Consider the following 15,271-nt stretch of genomic DNA (forward strand, 5'->3'; position numbering starts at 1 on the left):
CCTTGCCACAAGCAATCCCCCATTCGTGCGAACCCGATACACACAGGCGCCCAAGACCGGATGATTCCACACGATATTCCCCGACCGCTTCCAGTAACCACACACAGCCAGTGCGTGTGGGAGCGATGGAGGCTTTGGGCTTTGGAGCAAGGCAGCCATGAGCGAGTGACATCAGTTTTCAATCCAGAGCATCAGCCACAGCAAATATGTCTAGGATCAAAAGGACATCCATGTTGGGTTCAAACTGATACAAAAATCACAAGCACGTTTACAAGCGGCAACTGTACATTTAGGACTTGGGGGCTTCCCTGTAAATGCAAAGACACGATGGCATCAGCACTGAGCGTTCAACACCCTTTCATCGCTGGAGTCGATTTGGCCGAGCTCTCCCCCCTCCCCGCCATGACAGATGCTGTTGCATTGGCTCAAACAGCCGTGGACAAGGATACTCACTTGAAAGAGACACACATTTCTTCGCCCATGGCAGAAATGACGCAGACAATGAGCTCCTTGCCATCGGCAAAGTCTCTGCTAAGGTCGGAGCCGACGTCGCCTTCGGGAACCTTGACATCCTCCTTCATGGAACCATCAGAGGTCATAAGAGAGAGGAAGCCGTCATCGGTGATGTCGATGAGGGTGTACTCGATACGGCTGACGTTGGGGACATCCATGTTGTGGGTGGAGGGAGAGACATCTTCGAGCTTCTTGCCAGTGAAGATCTGATGCAGAGAATCCATAGTGAGCATCGCGGTCGTGTCCCACGCCAACAGAGCAGCCAAGAGACCAGTTGATGCCGTCGGATCTCTTGAATTCAATCTGGGTTGCCACAAGGTGGAACGGCGTTGCTGCGGCCCGATCGGATCCAATCAGGATACATACATCAATGGCGGTCAGGTTGACCTTGGCGTGACCGTGCTTGCCGGTCTTGGAGGTGGACATGTCGACGATTTTGCAGGGGCGACCCTTGATGACGACGAAGCCGTTCTTGCGGAGAGCAGAGCACTGGATGATCGCCACAAACACAGAAGCGTCGGTGAGTCGAGGATGCAAGTGCCCGCGCAGGGAGGGAGAAAAGCCAAATCAAGCCCCGAATCACCGAATGTGCCGATTGCCATAGCATCGGAGCGACGCGAGCAAGCCCGAGTGTAACACTGTGATAGCGACACCTCGATCAGCCGAGGTCAATGGAGGAATTGACCCTGCCTCATTGTCGCACCTGCATGGGGTAGGTGAGCGAGGCTCCGGATCCGGCGCTCTCGAACTGTTCGTGATGTTCTTCGTCAGCCATGATGTCCTAGATCGGAAAATAAACAGACAGGGTCGACATCGGACAGTTAGCGTGTCATCATGGTCAGAGCGCCACGCGATCGCCCTGTCCAGTCGAGAAGCCAAGCCAAAGGGGCGCCAAGCCGAGTTCGCATTTGCCAAGGGACCCGAATATTAGGGCGGCAGGGGAGAGCCTGCGCACCGGACGAGGCGACGGCTGGTCAGCGGCAGGGGCATGCGGAAGTCCGGCGGGTACCTTTCGTTTGTCCCGAGAAAAGAGGATGAGCAAGAAGGGAGAGGGGAGGAAAGAGGCCGGTGATCCGCGGCCTCTGAATAAATACGCTTGGGGGGCGACGGGAGCGTGTTTTTTTTTCTGTGGAGCGACGCCGGCTGAAATGAATTTAATTAATGTGTCGCCCGCCGAGTTCTGTGGCAGCCGCGGCTCTGTGGCACGGACACACGCACAGAGCGGCCCGCTGGACACGCGCCACATGCGCCACGTGCTCTGCGCAGCAGAGGCGGTGTCAGAGAGGGCGCAGCAGCGCCGCCACGATCCAGACGAGGACGAGGCCGACGAGAGCATCGAGGATCCAGAAATGGGGCTGGGCGAAGGAGGGCCAGGCAGAACAGAGCAGAGCGAAACAGAGCAAAGCAGAGCAGAGCCGGACAGAGGAGGGAACGGGGTGTCGCCGTTGGCCAAGGGACGCAGCGACGGTGGCCGGCCGGTGTTAGTCAAGTCGAGAGCGGGGCGGCGAGACAGCGGATTCCTGTCCCTATGTCGGCATTCGGGATCCTGGGCTTCGTGCCCCACCAGACAGAAACCCAACCCAGGCGCCGCCAGCACAGGGCATATCATCCCCGCGCTGCGGTCGCCTCTCCCGATATTCATGTGGTGCTGTTGAATGGCCACAGCGGGGTGCTTGCGTTGATGCATCGCGTACCTTGGGATCAAATGTCCTGATGTCCCGAAGGCGAGCCAGGTCGTCTTGGGCCGAATCGGTGAGCCTTTCCAAGTTGATGATGCGATCCTGGTGCTCCGTTCGCCGGCTCTCAAGCGCTTGCAAGCTTTCGATCCCCTGTATGAGTTTGTCGTAGCATCTGCTCAGTCGCTCAAGTGTTGTCGTGAGGCTCTTTTGATTGCCGTGAATGGCTTGATCGAGGGCTAGGATTTGGTCCGCATGTTTGCTTTGAGATTTCTATGCGTCCCGACACAAGAATGCCCTCAAGTCAGTGGAAGCTGCTGGAGCGGAAATGACATCGGCCATAGCCCACATGACTGTGCAGCATCCTGCCGCCCACGAATCCACGTCGCTCTCATGCTGTTCATTTACTCCATGTCGCTCTGCCGCAGTTCGTGGACTGGTCGCACGCATTGGCCACTCCTGTCGCCTCGTCACCATCGCAGTCATTCGTCCCGCCCTCGCCATCCAGAGAGGCCTGCGTTCGTGATCCTTACAAAGTGGACGTCAATCAGGGCTTTGACGACGCCAGATCGCTGCTTGCTGGCCTCTCGATGGGCTCGCATGTCCTGCAGGGTCCTTGAGAACCCGGATAGAATCTCATACTGCTGGATGTCCGGCAGCATCGAGACATGGCGTATCATTTCGTGCATTCTGCCGTCGTATTGCGGTGGCCCTGGACGGCGAGATGGTTGCTGTCTCGTCCTTGGTGATGGCCAACAGTGTCCGTGTGCGCCCTGTGGACGAAAACCAGATCGCTGGACACGTGTGTGGCTTACAAGGCTGTCGAGGTCTTGGCGGGCGAGAGTCCCGCCAATCTTGCTCCAGCCGCCTGGCAGAACCCACTGGTCTGGTGGCCCTCGACTCCGTTCCGGCTCGCCTCCTGGTGCAGAGGCTCCCTCCCCATGAAGCTGCCCCCGCTCCCGCCCTTGCGGCACATCGTCCCCATCTACGGCCTCCAAGCAAAGTCTCAGCTCTCTCAAAACTTCATTTTCGATCTGTCCGTCACAGGTACTCGCCGCTGTACCATCTCGCTCCCCCCCCCTCACTAGATCAGGGCACGTCTCCGCTGCTTTCTTGGCCACATTACCAACGATCGATCATCCTCAGACCGGATCGTAGAGAAGCTCGGTGATGATCTCGATAAGGCTTTGGTCATTGAGGTCGGACCAGGTAGGACCAGTGTCGATCGAGTGTCGGTTGCGCATCGACCCAGTGGCGAACCCGCCTCTCGCGTTCTAAATTGGCAAGGATATCGCTGTCGAAGTGTCGTTACCGGCCGACTCGCTTAAACCGATGACTCTGCCTTCCGATAGGACCTGGATCGCTTAGCCGCTCGATCTTGAATGCTGGTGCAACAAACCTGGTTTCGGTTGAAAAGGATCCCAGGTTTCAGCCTCTTCTGAATGTAGGCTGCCATACTGGACGAGGTTTATTGCCGCAAACTCGTGATGCGACATCCGAATGATTGCCGAGATTTGATGGTTCACTGTTCCTATTGTCGTAATAGCAATTGGCCGACGCTTCGAAGAACCGATTTCACTTCCTTATCGATGACATGGTTCGTAACAAACGCATCGCAGTCATTTCTTTGAGGGTCGGATTGTTCCGAAAGCGATGACAAGCGTATGTTTGCGCCGCGCTGGTCATTTCAAATGTGGCCAGCGGCAGTCAATCGAGAACAGTGTACAGGCATAGTGTCCAAGCAGAGTCGCGATGCAAGCAGGCCGAGGCTCCAGGACATATCGACACGGACCGGACTTGGCCACATGCGTGCGATCATCCAAAGCTCGCCCGTTGACCGATACACGAATCTTCACTAAGACAAAACCCGCATTCTCCTGTTTATATTGGATACAGAGGACTGTGGAGTACGACAAAATACTTGCTGCAGCCGGCACGTCGCTCTCTGAAGGTGAGATTGCATTTGACTGCGATTTGTCCAACGGTTGGGTGCTGGAGAATCAACCCTCCGCATTGCTTGCATCGTTTGATAGCCTGACCAGAAGCCGTTGCGGTGCCCAGCAATCAAGACCAAGACCTATATCGTTGGCAACTTGCCTTTTGCAGTCGCAACGCCAATGCTCGTTAACTGGCTCCGCCTATGCAGCCATCGAGTCGGACTGTTCCAAAACCCAAACAACGTTGAGTTCTTGTTGATGTTTCAGAAAGAAGTTGGAGAAGTAGGTACCGAGATGTTAGGTTCGGTTTCATTGGGCTTGGACAGCACTCGGAAACACTCGGAAGTTTAACCGACCATGTGGGTGTTCATGCGTATCCAGAGAATCACGGCTCGGCCAGGCACACGTTCAAGGAGCCGGATCAGTGTCCTATCCCAAAGCGTCTGCGATGTCAAGTTGACCCAAGATATCCCGAGGGGTGTCTTTGTGCCCAAGCCCAAAGTAAATGCGGCAGTTGTCAGACTCAGGCCATCATCATCACCGGTGCTTCAAGGGTGCGATATCGAGGCGCTCGAAGCAGTATTGCGGTGGAGCTTTGCATCCAAGAGGAAGACGATCAAAAATAGCATAAGGTAATGGAGCAGGCCATGGGCTGAGAGAATCAGCTTTGGTCGGTGCACCAAGGCGTGGGGCCCCGCATACGACACTTGGAATTCTGCATTCGAAGCGTTGGGAGAACAAGGCTATCCCTGACCCACCATTCCACCGCTAACCCATATGTTCGTTCTCCCCGGGGCAACCAGGAGCTCCATCCCTGAGGGAACCAGAATTTTGGGACTGGCTGGAATCGATCCAGATGTACGTGCAGAGACGCTGTCGACTGAAGAGTTTGTCCGCCTGGCCCAAATATGCTGTCAGGAGGGCTTGATACCTGTGCGAGACCCAGAGCACGGCCGTCCCTAGAAATACAAAGCGTCTCCAGAATCGTATTTCAGCATGATCGGAACGAAACGGGGCAGTGATCTGTAGGCTCCGATGGACAAGCTACGGATTGCACCCAGCGTTTGTTGGCGATCCGGTGGGTTTGGTCGGGTGGCGATGCGCTGGGGTCCTGTGGCGGATGGAACACGTGGACGAGCGTCTCTCGCCTCGCCGTCGCCCGTGTCCTTTGGCTGGGCTGGAGGGGCTCTGGCCCTCTTGCTGTTCTCTTGCCCAACGGAGCCCAAGGCTTTCGATACGGCGACAATGTCTCTCCTCAGCTTCTTTGGCTGCGCGCTTACCGCATATGGCCCTGCGTTGGCTGTGTTTCTCGTCTATGTCGCAAGATCTTCACAGCTGGTCATTCTGTTCATCTCGAGGTGACTACCGTTTTGGACTCGCCCTCGAGCCAGGAGCCGACGGTGGGCTCTGGGGCAATGTCTGGCTCATTCGATTGTGGCATTGCAGCTGAAGCACGACATATCGACGGAACAGCAAAATTCGAGCCACCGCCGCGCTGATGAGAGCGAGAGCCTCTGTAGTGCTGCCAGTGCCCGCCCAAAGGAGTGCTGCGGCCTTTGAGACTGACTGCAGGCTCACATTCAACCTCGGCCTCGCCCCAGCGCATTCTTTTGGCTCCTATCCATCCTTGTCTCGTCATCAATATGCTATGCAGTGGGGACCTCAATCAACTTCCACATCACCATCGGAGTTAGCGTGATCGTTCAGGAACTTTTCAGATGGCTCTTTTTCTTGCTACTGAGGTGAGCAATCATACGGCCCGAGTGAAATTATCGGTGGTGGGGACGGCTCTATCTGTCCAAGGAGCCAAGATAGTGCAGGTGATCGTGTCGGAAGCTCATACTCTACTTCCCATGCAGGAAAGCTGAGCTCGGACTCACCCAAATGGCCGACAAGCCCAAATCCGTCCTCAACCGCCCCAGCTGGGCTGTTGGTAATTGCCCCATCGCACACGCTGGCGGGAGCTGCTATGCTCTGCCGACTTGTACAATAACGCTCCAACCTGGTGTCTATAGTTTCGGGCTTTGGATTCGGAGCGATGAGCGGCTTGGTTTCGTACATCTCTCAATTGAGCCTGACCATCAATCCCGGCATTCTCGTATGCAAGTCCTGTCCGTCGCTCGATGTGTTCTTCGTTTCCGGTAGGTCTCCCGTAGCAATTATAGTGGGCTTATCGCAAGCGTAGTTGCCCTTTCTAATGGCACTCCAGCCACTGGGGGCACTGCAGAAATGAACGAGGCATTCCTGGCAGGGACGGCGGGGCTTTCAATATGATCATCACTAATTGGACGCGAGTATATTTGCAGCCATCACAACATGTCTGTTCGTCTTCCTGCACATCGTTTGGAGTATGCTGGCGTTTGAGGGCTGGTTCCGGCGCAGCTGGCTGCCCTTTGCAGCCGTTTTTGTATCTCATTATGGAGCCTCGTATTCGGTACGTTTTCTTTCCCGCTACTATTCCTCGATCTGGGCTCTCGCTCAAGTCCAAGTGGCAATTTGGAACGAGCGATATAGCGTCTGTAGCACACTGACTTGTCTTGGAGAAGGCTCTCACCCGCTGTTTTATAATTCGCTGGTGTTTCACCAGACCGTACTGGTCTCCTCGTCGATCTCTGGCGGGTGCTTCTATACCTTCTTGATCCTTGGTGCTGTCCTGGCACTGGACTCATTCTTCGCTTTCCGGCCAATCCTGAAACTCAAATCGCGCTGACGGACAACCTCGGGCTTGAGGCGGTAGCGCTGGCCATCGTGCGAGCGACCCTCCGCTGAACGGGGATCGTGGTAGCCACAGCCGGGTGATGTAAGATCGAATCGTGAGGCAGGTTCAACTCAACGCTTACCAAATGGGATGACATCCTCTGGTGACTGTTCCGAATCATGAATACATATATTCCCTGTCGCTCGTAAGACGCCACAGTAACGACAGGGCACTTTCCTGTTTTCTGGATTGACTGTATAGCTTCAACACGGGAAACAAGGGCGATCAGATCATCGGATGGGGGGCTACAGCGGCAGGAACAACCGTGCTCGCAAAATGAAACGGAGCATCCATGTGGACTTTGAAATGACTGAAGAAACGAACTTCGCTCATACTCGTGTCGTGTCGCTGGAATATGGGCCGTCCTATCAGTCCTGGGTCAGCCGTTAGTTACTCGGGTTGTTGTTGTTGTTGTTGTTGTTGTTGTTGTGACTGTTTGAGGGTTTGTCGATCAGCGCTCTGAAGGAGGATCCAAAGAGGCTTTCTCAGGGAGGGGCACGAAGAGAACGATGGACACGATCAGGCAGTGAGATGGGCTCAAGAAATCAATTGTACGGCAAATGATATTGAACGGCTGCTGGGAGGACATGACAGACAAGGTCGCCGTCGCCACATGAGGCGACGGTGCCATGGCGAGCGATTCGAGAGAGCGACCAGAGAGCGACCAGAGAGCGACTGGAGTGGGGACGAGTCAGAGAAAATCAAAAACCGAAACACGGCCTGGGCGACGGACGCCAGGCGGCACCCTTCATCGAGTGGGTGGTATCATCGGAGCCGGAATTGGGACGGGTGGTTGGAATGGAGATGGGATGGTGATGGGATGGTGGTGGGTCATTGGTGTGGGCCATGGGTGTGGGCCATGGGTGTGGGTTGGCAATCGGCCAGTTGGCTGGATTGTCTAGCACACTTGGATCTCGACTTTTGGGCCAGACTGGGTGGCAGGGGTGGTCGACACAACGGTGTTGGGAAGAACCAGGACAGGGCACTCGGCCCGGTGGACGACATGGCTGACGATGCTGCCTGTGAGGCCAAACGGGCGGAAGTGTAAGCGAATGCAGTAGATGCAGTGGATGCAGTGGACGCAGTGGATGCAGTGGATGCAGTGGACGCAGTGGATGCAGTGGATGCAGTGGATGCAGTGGATGCAGTGGACGCAGTGGATGCAGTGGATGGCCCGATGTCGATGACAGTCCGTGCCGATTGTGGTCTGCGCTTTCGCCGACACTCACCAAGAGACGGGCGGATTCCCTTCTTGTGGCTTCCCATCAGGATCAGACGGGGACGGCGTTCTTGCATCTCCATGGTGATGATGCCTCTGGCTTCGCCATAGACAACCGAGACACCGACCTTGTTGCTGGCGCCGTGAGCCTTGACGATCTCTCTGACGAGAGCCTCGAAGGTGCGGGCGGTCTGGAGTGGATCAGAGGCAAGGGCAGAGCATGAGCAGGCAGAGCATGAGCAGGCAGAGCATGAGCAGGCAGAGCATGAGCAGGCAGAGCATGAGCAGGCAGAGCATGAGCAAGTGCGGAGAGTGTGGGGTGAGCGATGCTTTCGACAAGCACAGCACTGCGACATGGCGAATGATGGATTCAAAGCCCGTGCCATCGACAGGACGCTTGCACAGAGACGCTTGCTCAGGGACACTTGCCTCTTCAAGCTGGAGACGCTCGTATTGTTCGTCAAGAGTGGCCTCTGGAGTCACAGACATGAGGGAGCGGAGGCAGTCGGTCAGATGGATGTCGACCGCGATGGCCATCCCGCACTCGGTGTGATTGCAAGACTCGCCACTACCACTACCACTACCACTACTACCACTACCACTGTGATTGCTCTGTCGCTCACCAAGGTTGTGCTGGAGGACGTTCAACACCACCACCTCGTCGGCGGGGGTAATGAGCTTCTCAAAGGCATAGTTGAGGATCGATCTGGTCTGGTCCGAGACCGAGTCGACGGGGATCAGGACGACGTTCTTTGTTTCGGCGAGCATTGTGTATGGCGGGGGGCTGTTGGCGGTTTGCGAGTGCGCTTGCGATTGTGGGTGCAGTTGTGGTTGCGATTGCGATTGCAGTTGCGATGGTGTTGTCGCTGGAAGGTGATGCTGTGATGCTGCGATGCTGTGATGCTGTGATCTGAAGATCTGAGGATCTGGGTGGCAGGCCAGGCCCTCGACCGCAGAGCGCTTTTATATCCGAAGGCGGGCCAGACCAGCAGTGGCATGACCCCGGCTGGCGGCTGCGAGCGAGCCACCTGTTCGGCGGTGCTTCCAGAACCAGTGCGAAATTGCTCCCTGACTCGCCGTGACCCGCTGTGACTCGCTGTGGCTTGACGCCACTCGGCATCGGTGTGACTCACGCTGTGTGGGTCCTGTTCCGAGTGGTTGCTCGGCTGCATCCGGCTCGACCCGGCTCCAGCCTGACTCCTCTGCCCGCCCCGCCGGCTCGATCCTCCCCAACAAGGCAAGACTCCGGCTCCAGCCAGCCGCGGCACCCGCCAATCGCGCGCCGCCGGGATGCTTATGCGATGGTCGCGTCAGCGTCCCGGCGGCGCGCCGCGATCGGCCTTGGACGACTCCAAATCGGCCTGCGCCCCCTCCCGTTCATGGCCTATAAAAGCCACCCTGGTCGCCCTCTGTCTTCGCCTCCATCGCCATCTGCTCTTGGTCTCCACTGCCCTGATCACTCCAGATCGCCTTCCCACGTCCTTGACTACCACCGCGCTTCCAACCATGTCTCCCAGCTACAACGCCGGCTTTGGCAACGAGTTCCAGTCCGAGGCCCTCCCCGATGCCTTGCCCAAGGGCCGCAACTCGCCTCAACGCTGCCCGTACGACCTCTACGCTGAACAGCTCTCCGGCTCGGCCTTCACTGCCCCTCGCACCCACAACCTCCGCACCTGGCTCTACCGGATTCGCCCCTCCGTCGTCCACACCCCCTTCGTTCCCATCCCTGCTCCCAATGTCGTTCGTTCCTTCTCGGTCGCCACCGACGACGGGGAATGCATCTCCACCCCCAACCAGCTTCGTTGGTCTCCCTTTGAGATCCCCACGAATGGCAAGGTCAACTTCATTGAGGGTCTCAACACTGTTTGTGAGTACAGCCCGTACTGCATGTCTGCTCCTCCTCCGCCTCGCCATCGATTGCTCACTCTGTCATAGCGAAAGCCGACATCATGATCGTCCGGCATGTCATTTTGTCATGCTGTTGCGGCGCGTGTACTCACACTCCTGTCTCCTCTGTCAGGTGGCGCTGGTGATGTCTCTTCTCACTCTGGTCTGGCTGTCATGATCTACACCGCCAACGCCGATATGGAGAACACGGCCTTCTACAACTCGGACGGTGACTTCTTGATCGTTCCTCAGGAGGGCCGCCTCGAGATCCAGACTGAGCTCGGCGTCATCTCGGCTGAGCCCAAGGAGATCGTCGTCATCCCTCGCGGGATCAAGTACTCTGTCAAGCTCGTCGACGGAAAGGCACGCGGCTACATCCTCGAGACCTTTGACCGACACTGGGAGCTTCCCGATCTCGGACCCATTGGTGCCAACGGCCTGGCCAACCCCCGCGATTTCCTGTACCCCACCGCTGCCTTCGAGGACAAGGACGGCGCCGAGTACAAGATCATTACAAAGTACCAGAGCCGCTTCTTTGCCGTCACCCAGAACCACTCACCCTTCGACGTTGTCGCCTGGCACGGCAACTACTCTCCTTTCAAGTACGACCTTCGCAACTTCAACTGTATCAACACCGTCTCCTTTGACCACCCCGACCCCTCCATCTATACCGTCCTCACTGTCAAGTCCGGCAACCCCGGCACGGCTCTCGCCGACTTTGTCATTTTCCCTCCCCGCTGGATGGTCGCCGAGAACACCTTCCGCCCTCCGTGGTACCACCGCAACTGTATGAGCGAGTTCATGGGCCTGATCTCGGGCGCCTACGATGCCAAGGCCGAGGGCTTCGTTCCCGGTGGCGCCTCGCTCCACAGCATGATGTCTGCTCATGGCCCCGACGCCGTCACCTTTGAGCGCGAGAGCACCAAGCAGCTCGGCCCCGAGAAGCTCCGCGAAGATGGCCTGGCCTTTATGTTCGAGTCGTATCTGACTCTGTCGCTATCCAAGTGGGCCCTGGACAAGGACACTGCCGGTGGCCGTGCCCTGCAGCCCAACTACTACCAGTGCTGGCAGCCCCTGGTCAAGAAGTTCAACGGTCTGGACCTTACCAAGCACTAAATATCCACTGGTCTCTTGTGCCATATATGCCTGCGTATGAGCCTCAAAGCAATCGCTCGCCACTTCTGTTTGTCACAGCATGTTCAGAACGAAACGGAATAGTGCCCCGCTTGCATCCTCCACATCAGCCACCACCTTCAGCGCAGCGATCTGTCGGTCCCGGTGGGCAAGTCGTGCGGTTCTGCCCATTCTTCGTCAACAATCCAGTAGTTTTGGTTGGTTTTGGAAGCACAGTCTTGAATACACTCGGTCGATCACCAGTGGCGACGATCGACTGGCATAGTGTGATTATGTTCCTGGCTGCGTTGATGCCTCGATGCTGGTGTGGTGCATGCATTCGACCTTTTGGACAATTTCATAGTTTCTCCACATCGAAGCAATCGGGCTGAGCGAGTCGCTTGGTTCCCAGGCACAGTGGGTCACGCCTGGTCATGGTGGATGGTGAATGGGTGTGAATGGGTGTGAATGGGTGTGGATGGGTGTGGATGGGTGTGGATGGGTGTGGATGGGTGTGGATGGGTGTATTCGGAACCCAGATAGAAGCAGTAACCTTGGCTCCGACCGGCCTGTTTCTTTCTGAATATGATGCTGTATTTCCGCCGTTGCGACCTCCGGCGAACCAGCAGCCGAGCGTCGAGGTGCTTTGTTTCGGCGGCGATCTTGGGCCGAGGTCGTCTTCAGCATGACCGCAGCGCCCGCAGCGCCCACATCGCCATACATAGGCAGACCTCAGATCCGTGGCTGATGCTGTCATGTCCGCCATGGAATCCTCGGGCTCGACGCTGCCCTGCTCCCCTCCTCGTCCTCTTTCCAAGCCTGGCCTTTCCTCTCTGGATCACGGCCAATCATCCTTTATGTCGCGTTGCTCTGGTCGATTCGCAATGCGTTGTCGGGTTCGGAAACGACACAATTGCAGTCTTCTTCCGTGGCCGCAGCAGCTGGCTGGTCACAATTGTCTCGATCAGAACCGGAGCAGCAACGGAGATGCACAACCGAAAGTGCGTGGGCCTTCCAGCCGCCCTTCTTCGGACAGCCATCGGCCTCGCCGGTATAGTGCCGTGATCACCAAGCAATCCCAGAGGAGTTTGTGGCTGTTGCATCCTTTCGTTAGAGTTGCTATTCTTCCGCCTTCGCAAGGCTGTTATTATCTTCCCAGGGCACATTGGCCTAACTATCCATAGCTGCATCGGACATCCTATTATATCCTATTCTATCCTATTCTATCCTCCGACTTCCGCGTCGATATCCTGCAACCTCGCCTGGCTTGGTCGATTTGATAGCTTCGCTCGCGCCTACTCTCTGCCTTTGTTTCCTTTCAAAGATTCCCGCCTCCACCGCACATTAGCATTCGGCCACCAAAACGCTATGGGAAAGAAAGGAGCATCAAAGAAAGGAAGTGATGTCCCCGGAATCAAGTACGGGAGGCCCGATTTGGATCGCATCGGCCTCTTCAGCGAAGCCGCTTACATATCAACCGGAGAGCCCTTTGTGGAGCGCAAGCACGGTGAGTTTTCCTAGAGTCGTTGACGTGAAGCCAGCGCAGATGCCTTGTCAATATCCACATCTCCCCGGATCCGGTTGCCATGGAGATGGTTGGCCCGAGTCAGCATATTGGCGCTCATCGAATGTTGCATTGGAATGCATTTCGATGGAGCCCGCCTAACCTCCTTGGTTGCTCATGTATCGCTTTGAGAATCATGCATATCAGGTTTATTAACAATCCCGATAATGTTGCGCCACCTTTTTCTTTTTTTCCGTCAGATCGGCTGGCGGATGCCTTTCTCACCTATCGTTCCAAAGGGAAACAGTTCCTGACGAGTCCCCCAAAAGATGGCCACGACAGCAAAGAGGTCTACTTTGAGAAGGAGTACTCGCGCATCTTTGAGGTTGGTCGCGGCTGGCTGATTATGGATGCACAAAGAGTTATCCGCACAATATGTCTGCATCAGCGGATGGACATCATATCCTACACATGCGCATGATACCACACTTTATCCACCAAGAAGCGAGTACAGAGTATGCTGCCTGCCTGTCTACCTTCATACTGACGAATCTGCGAATTGACGTCCAGAACGAACCCTATACAGACCTTGTGCAACTACGACGCCGTTGGAGACTGCAGGCAAAGGACAAAAATATCACCAATACTCCGTTCAAGCCGTCAAGCGTGCCACCTAAGCCGTGGGTGTCTGCGCCCACTGTCGATCTTGCTGGGGGCTCGCGGGCCCTCAGCCGACGCATGAATCACAGCGCCATATACTCCAAGCCCTTCACCTCGATTTGGTTGCGACGCTCTGCTCACTACCATTTATTAACACAGGTCCGGATCTGGCTCGTGGTGGGGAACGATCGAGCAGCAATGGCCGCTCCCAACCTCAAAGCAGGATGTTGTCTTGCGGCCCGAGGAGCCCAAGCAAAAGCCAGAGTCCAAGCCCAACTTCCTCACCAAGCCTCCAAAACGGGGAAGTGGATACGGTAAGTACATGTCCAAACTACCGCTCGCCAGCTTGTTCGAGTCGTTGAGGGTTTAATCTGACACTGGAGCTGGTGGTGGCCTCTTGCCGCAACAGGATATCCGAACGTGACCATCGGCAAGTCTTTCGAATACGTCAGTGATCCGTACGATAACATTTTGGAGATGTCAAAGGTGGGGAAGCGTAACCACATGGCAATCGCCTCGCGACTCGATGGTTGAACTGTTCAAACTTCCTCCGCTGCTCCATGAGGATATTTGACATGATGACTTTGGCTGCCTTTGCCTCGGATAAAGTGCTGATTTGATTTTTCGTTCCTTATTGGATGAGCAGAAAGACCGCGAGGTCCACAAAAAGAAGGTCATCGGAGAGCGCCCATTCATCTCCAGCAGCGCAAGGCTGGACTATTTCAACAGTTTTGCTGGGCTCATTGGCTCAGGTATTACATCCACGACGATTTCTCATGCTCCGAAGATGGGTAGCTGTGGGTGCGCTGGATGCTTTAGTTTTGCGCGCCCTCGGTCACTTTGGTGCATCGTATCCAAGTCTGCGGTATTGATACCATATTCATCCCCGATGCCATTGCTTGCATCGCTTCTGTAACACCAATACCACCAACGCCAACAACAAAAATGACGGCTTGTCAACAGAAAAATCGGAGCAGACTGACGCAGCTGCAAGCAAAAAGGACGGAAAACGGGTCTCCGAGCCATTCAAGCCATCTTCGTGCTGTGGATATACCATCAATAGGTACCCAGCCTATGACCCGCCCAGCGGACCACCCAAGGACAAAGTTCCCAGTAAAGCTGGCCCGCGAAAGCTCGAGCCCATCTTTCGCCCAAGCGGCATCTCCAAAAGTTACCCTACGACCTCGATCATCGTCGCCACTTGCCCTCTGGCGCCTCCGCCGTGGATTCAAGACACTCTCAGGGCGGCAATGTGTACTACATAAACGATGTGCTATTACATGGAACCCAATAAAAAACGGGACACCCCGGGTTTGACCATTGATCAAATGTTTTGTTGCCCAATACCATCGTACGCTGGCCATGACCATTCTGTGATGCGGTGCAGTACCATCATCCATTGCCTGAAAACCATTGCTTCCATATTCAGTGTGTCCAAGAGCAACATTCACCGCTGGGACTCCGAGACCAGTGCAGCGGCAAGGCAAGGGCTATGCATCCAGCCCTCGGAGGCAGCGATTTGCTCGGTACTTTGAGCAGTGCAGGTCGATTATGAATACCGGATAGTGACCGGTGGTCTTCACTCGAAGGTGATCAGCTGGATTGCATGTGGCTCAGTTGGACGCAACCTCATCACATACAACATGTTCATGGAATGAGTAGTGCCCCGTTTTTCTGAATAAAGTGTACGACGCTTGACAGTAAGAGCAAATATATCTTGGGGCCAATGTCTTTGTTGGCTTTCAGCGTCTCAGTGTTTTAACTATACAATGATTGTGCGAATGGCAATACAACTTGTTGAGAACGAATCAAGACAGTGCTCCACCCGTATTCCCCACCTGTGCCCTCCACCTGTGCCCTCCACATCAACCGCCGCCGTCAGCGCGGCGATCTGTCGGTCCCGGTGGGCGAGTCGTATGGTTCTGCCCAGTCTTCGTCAACAATCGAGTAGTTTCGGTTGGTTTTGGAATCACAGTCTTGAATGCACTCGGTCGATCACCAGTG

General features: G+C 55.8%; 6 protein-coding genes across 6 annotated transcripts; 4 read left to right on the plus strand and 2 right to left on the minus strand.

Moving 5' to 3' along the window:
- Positions 1-289: 289 nt before the first annotated feature.
- Positions 290-1,288, minus strand: BJ171DRAFT_557634 (translation protein SH3-like domain-containing protein; the record flags this gene model as incomplete). The annotated part of the gene is made up of 4 exons (XM_053113103.1): positions 290-308; positions 454-719; positions 880-1,002; positions 1,217-1,288. The coding sequence occupies 4 exons, from the start codon at positions 1,286-1,288 to the stop codon at positions 290-292; spliced, it is 480 nt and encodes a 159-aa protein (XP_052970982.1).
- A 1,690-nt stretch (positions 1,289-2,978) lies between these two features.
- On the plus strand, positions 2,979-5,151 carry BJ171DRAFT_487629 (mitochondrial transcription factor B-like protein). The gene is made up of 8 exons (XM_053109315.1): positions 2,979-3,236; positions 3,336-3,398; positions 3,542-3,633; positions 3,736-3,786; positions 4,086-4,140; positions 4,251-4,408; positions 4,508-4,758; positions 4,930-5,151. Exons 1-8 carry the CDS (start codon positions 3,131-3,133, stop codon positions 5,087-5,089), a joined length of 936 nt encoding a protein of 311 aa, XP_052970983.1. The 5' UTR covers positions 2,979-3,130; the 3' UTR covers positions 5,090-5,151.
- Positions 5,152-5,247: 96 nt separating this feature from the next.
- BJ171DRAFT_487636 (gamma-secretase subunit Aph-1) lies at positions 5,248-7,055 on the plus strand. The gene is made up of 6 exons (XM_053109316.1): positions 5,248-5,484; positions 5,728-5,868; positions 5,986-6,059; positions 6,142-6,267; positions 6,433-6,560; positions 6,714-7,055. Exons 1-6 carry the CDS (start codon positions 5,372-5,374, stop codon positions 6,834-6,836), a joined length of 705 nt encoding a protein of 234 aa, XP_052970984.1. The 5' UTR covers positions 5,248-5,371; the 3' UTR covers positions 6,837-7,055.
- Positions 7,056-7,388: 333 nt separating this feature from the next.
- Positions 7,389-9,013, minus strand: BJ171DRAFT_487637 (uncharacterized protein). Its single transcript, XM_053109317.1, has 4 exons — positions 8,727-9,013; positions 8,533-8,576; positions 8,114-8,294; positions 7,389-7,904 (listed from the first exon to the last, which is right to left on the minus strand). The coding sequence occupies exons 1-4, from the start codon at positions 8,869-8,871 to the stop codon at positions 7,783-7,785; spliced, it is 492 nt and encodes a 163-aa protein (XP_052970985.1). The 5' UTR covers positions 8,872-9,013; the 3' UTR covers positions 7,389-7,782.
- Positions 9,014-9,526: 513 nt separating this feature from the next.
- BJ171DRAFT_454610 (Homogentisate 1,2-dioxygenase) lies at positions 9,527-11,394 on the plus strand. Its single transcript, XM_053108257.1, has 2 exons — positions 9,527-9,970; positions 10,124-11,394. Exons 1-2 carry the CDS (start codon positions 9,610-9,612, stop codon positions 11,104-11,106), a joined length of 1,344 nt encoding a protein of 447 aa, XP_052970986.1. The 5' UTR covers positions 9,527-9,609; the 3' UTR covers positions 11,107-11,394.
- A 1,004-nt stretch (positions 11,395-12,398) lies between these two features.
- On the plus strand, positions 12,399-14,591 carry BJ171DRAFT_595350 (uncharacterized protein). The gene is made up of 7 exons (XM_053114595.1): positions 12,399-12,610; positions 12,868-12,992; positions 13,178-13,287; positions 13,427-13,581; positions 13,677-13,753; positions 13,914-14,019; positions 14,231-14,591. Exons 1-7 carry the CDS (start codon positions 12,472-12,474, stop codon positions 14,530-14,532), a joined length of 1,014 nt encoding a protein of 337 aa, XP_052970987.1. The 5' UTR covers positions 12,399-12,471; the 3' UTR covers positions 14,533-14,591.
- The last annotated feature ends 680 nt before the right edge of the window (positions 14,592-15,271 follow it).

This window comes from Polychytrium aggregatum (assembly GCF_025602895.1).
Source record: "Polychytrium aggregatum strain JEL109 chromosome Unknown BJ171scaffold_3, whole genome shotgun sequence".
NCBI classification, from domain to species: Eukaryota; Fungi; Chytridiomycota; class Chytridiomycetes; order Polychytriales; genus Polychytrium; species Polychytrium aggregatum.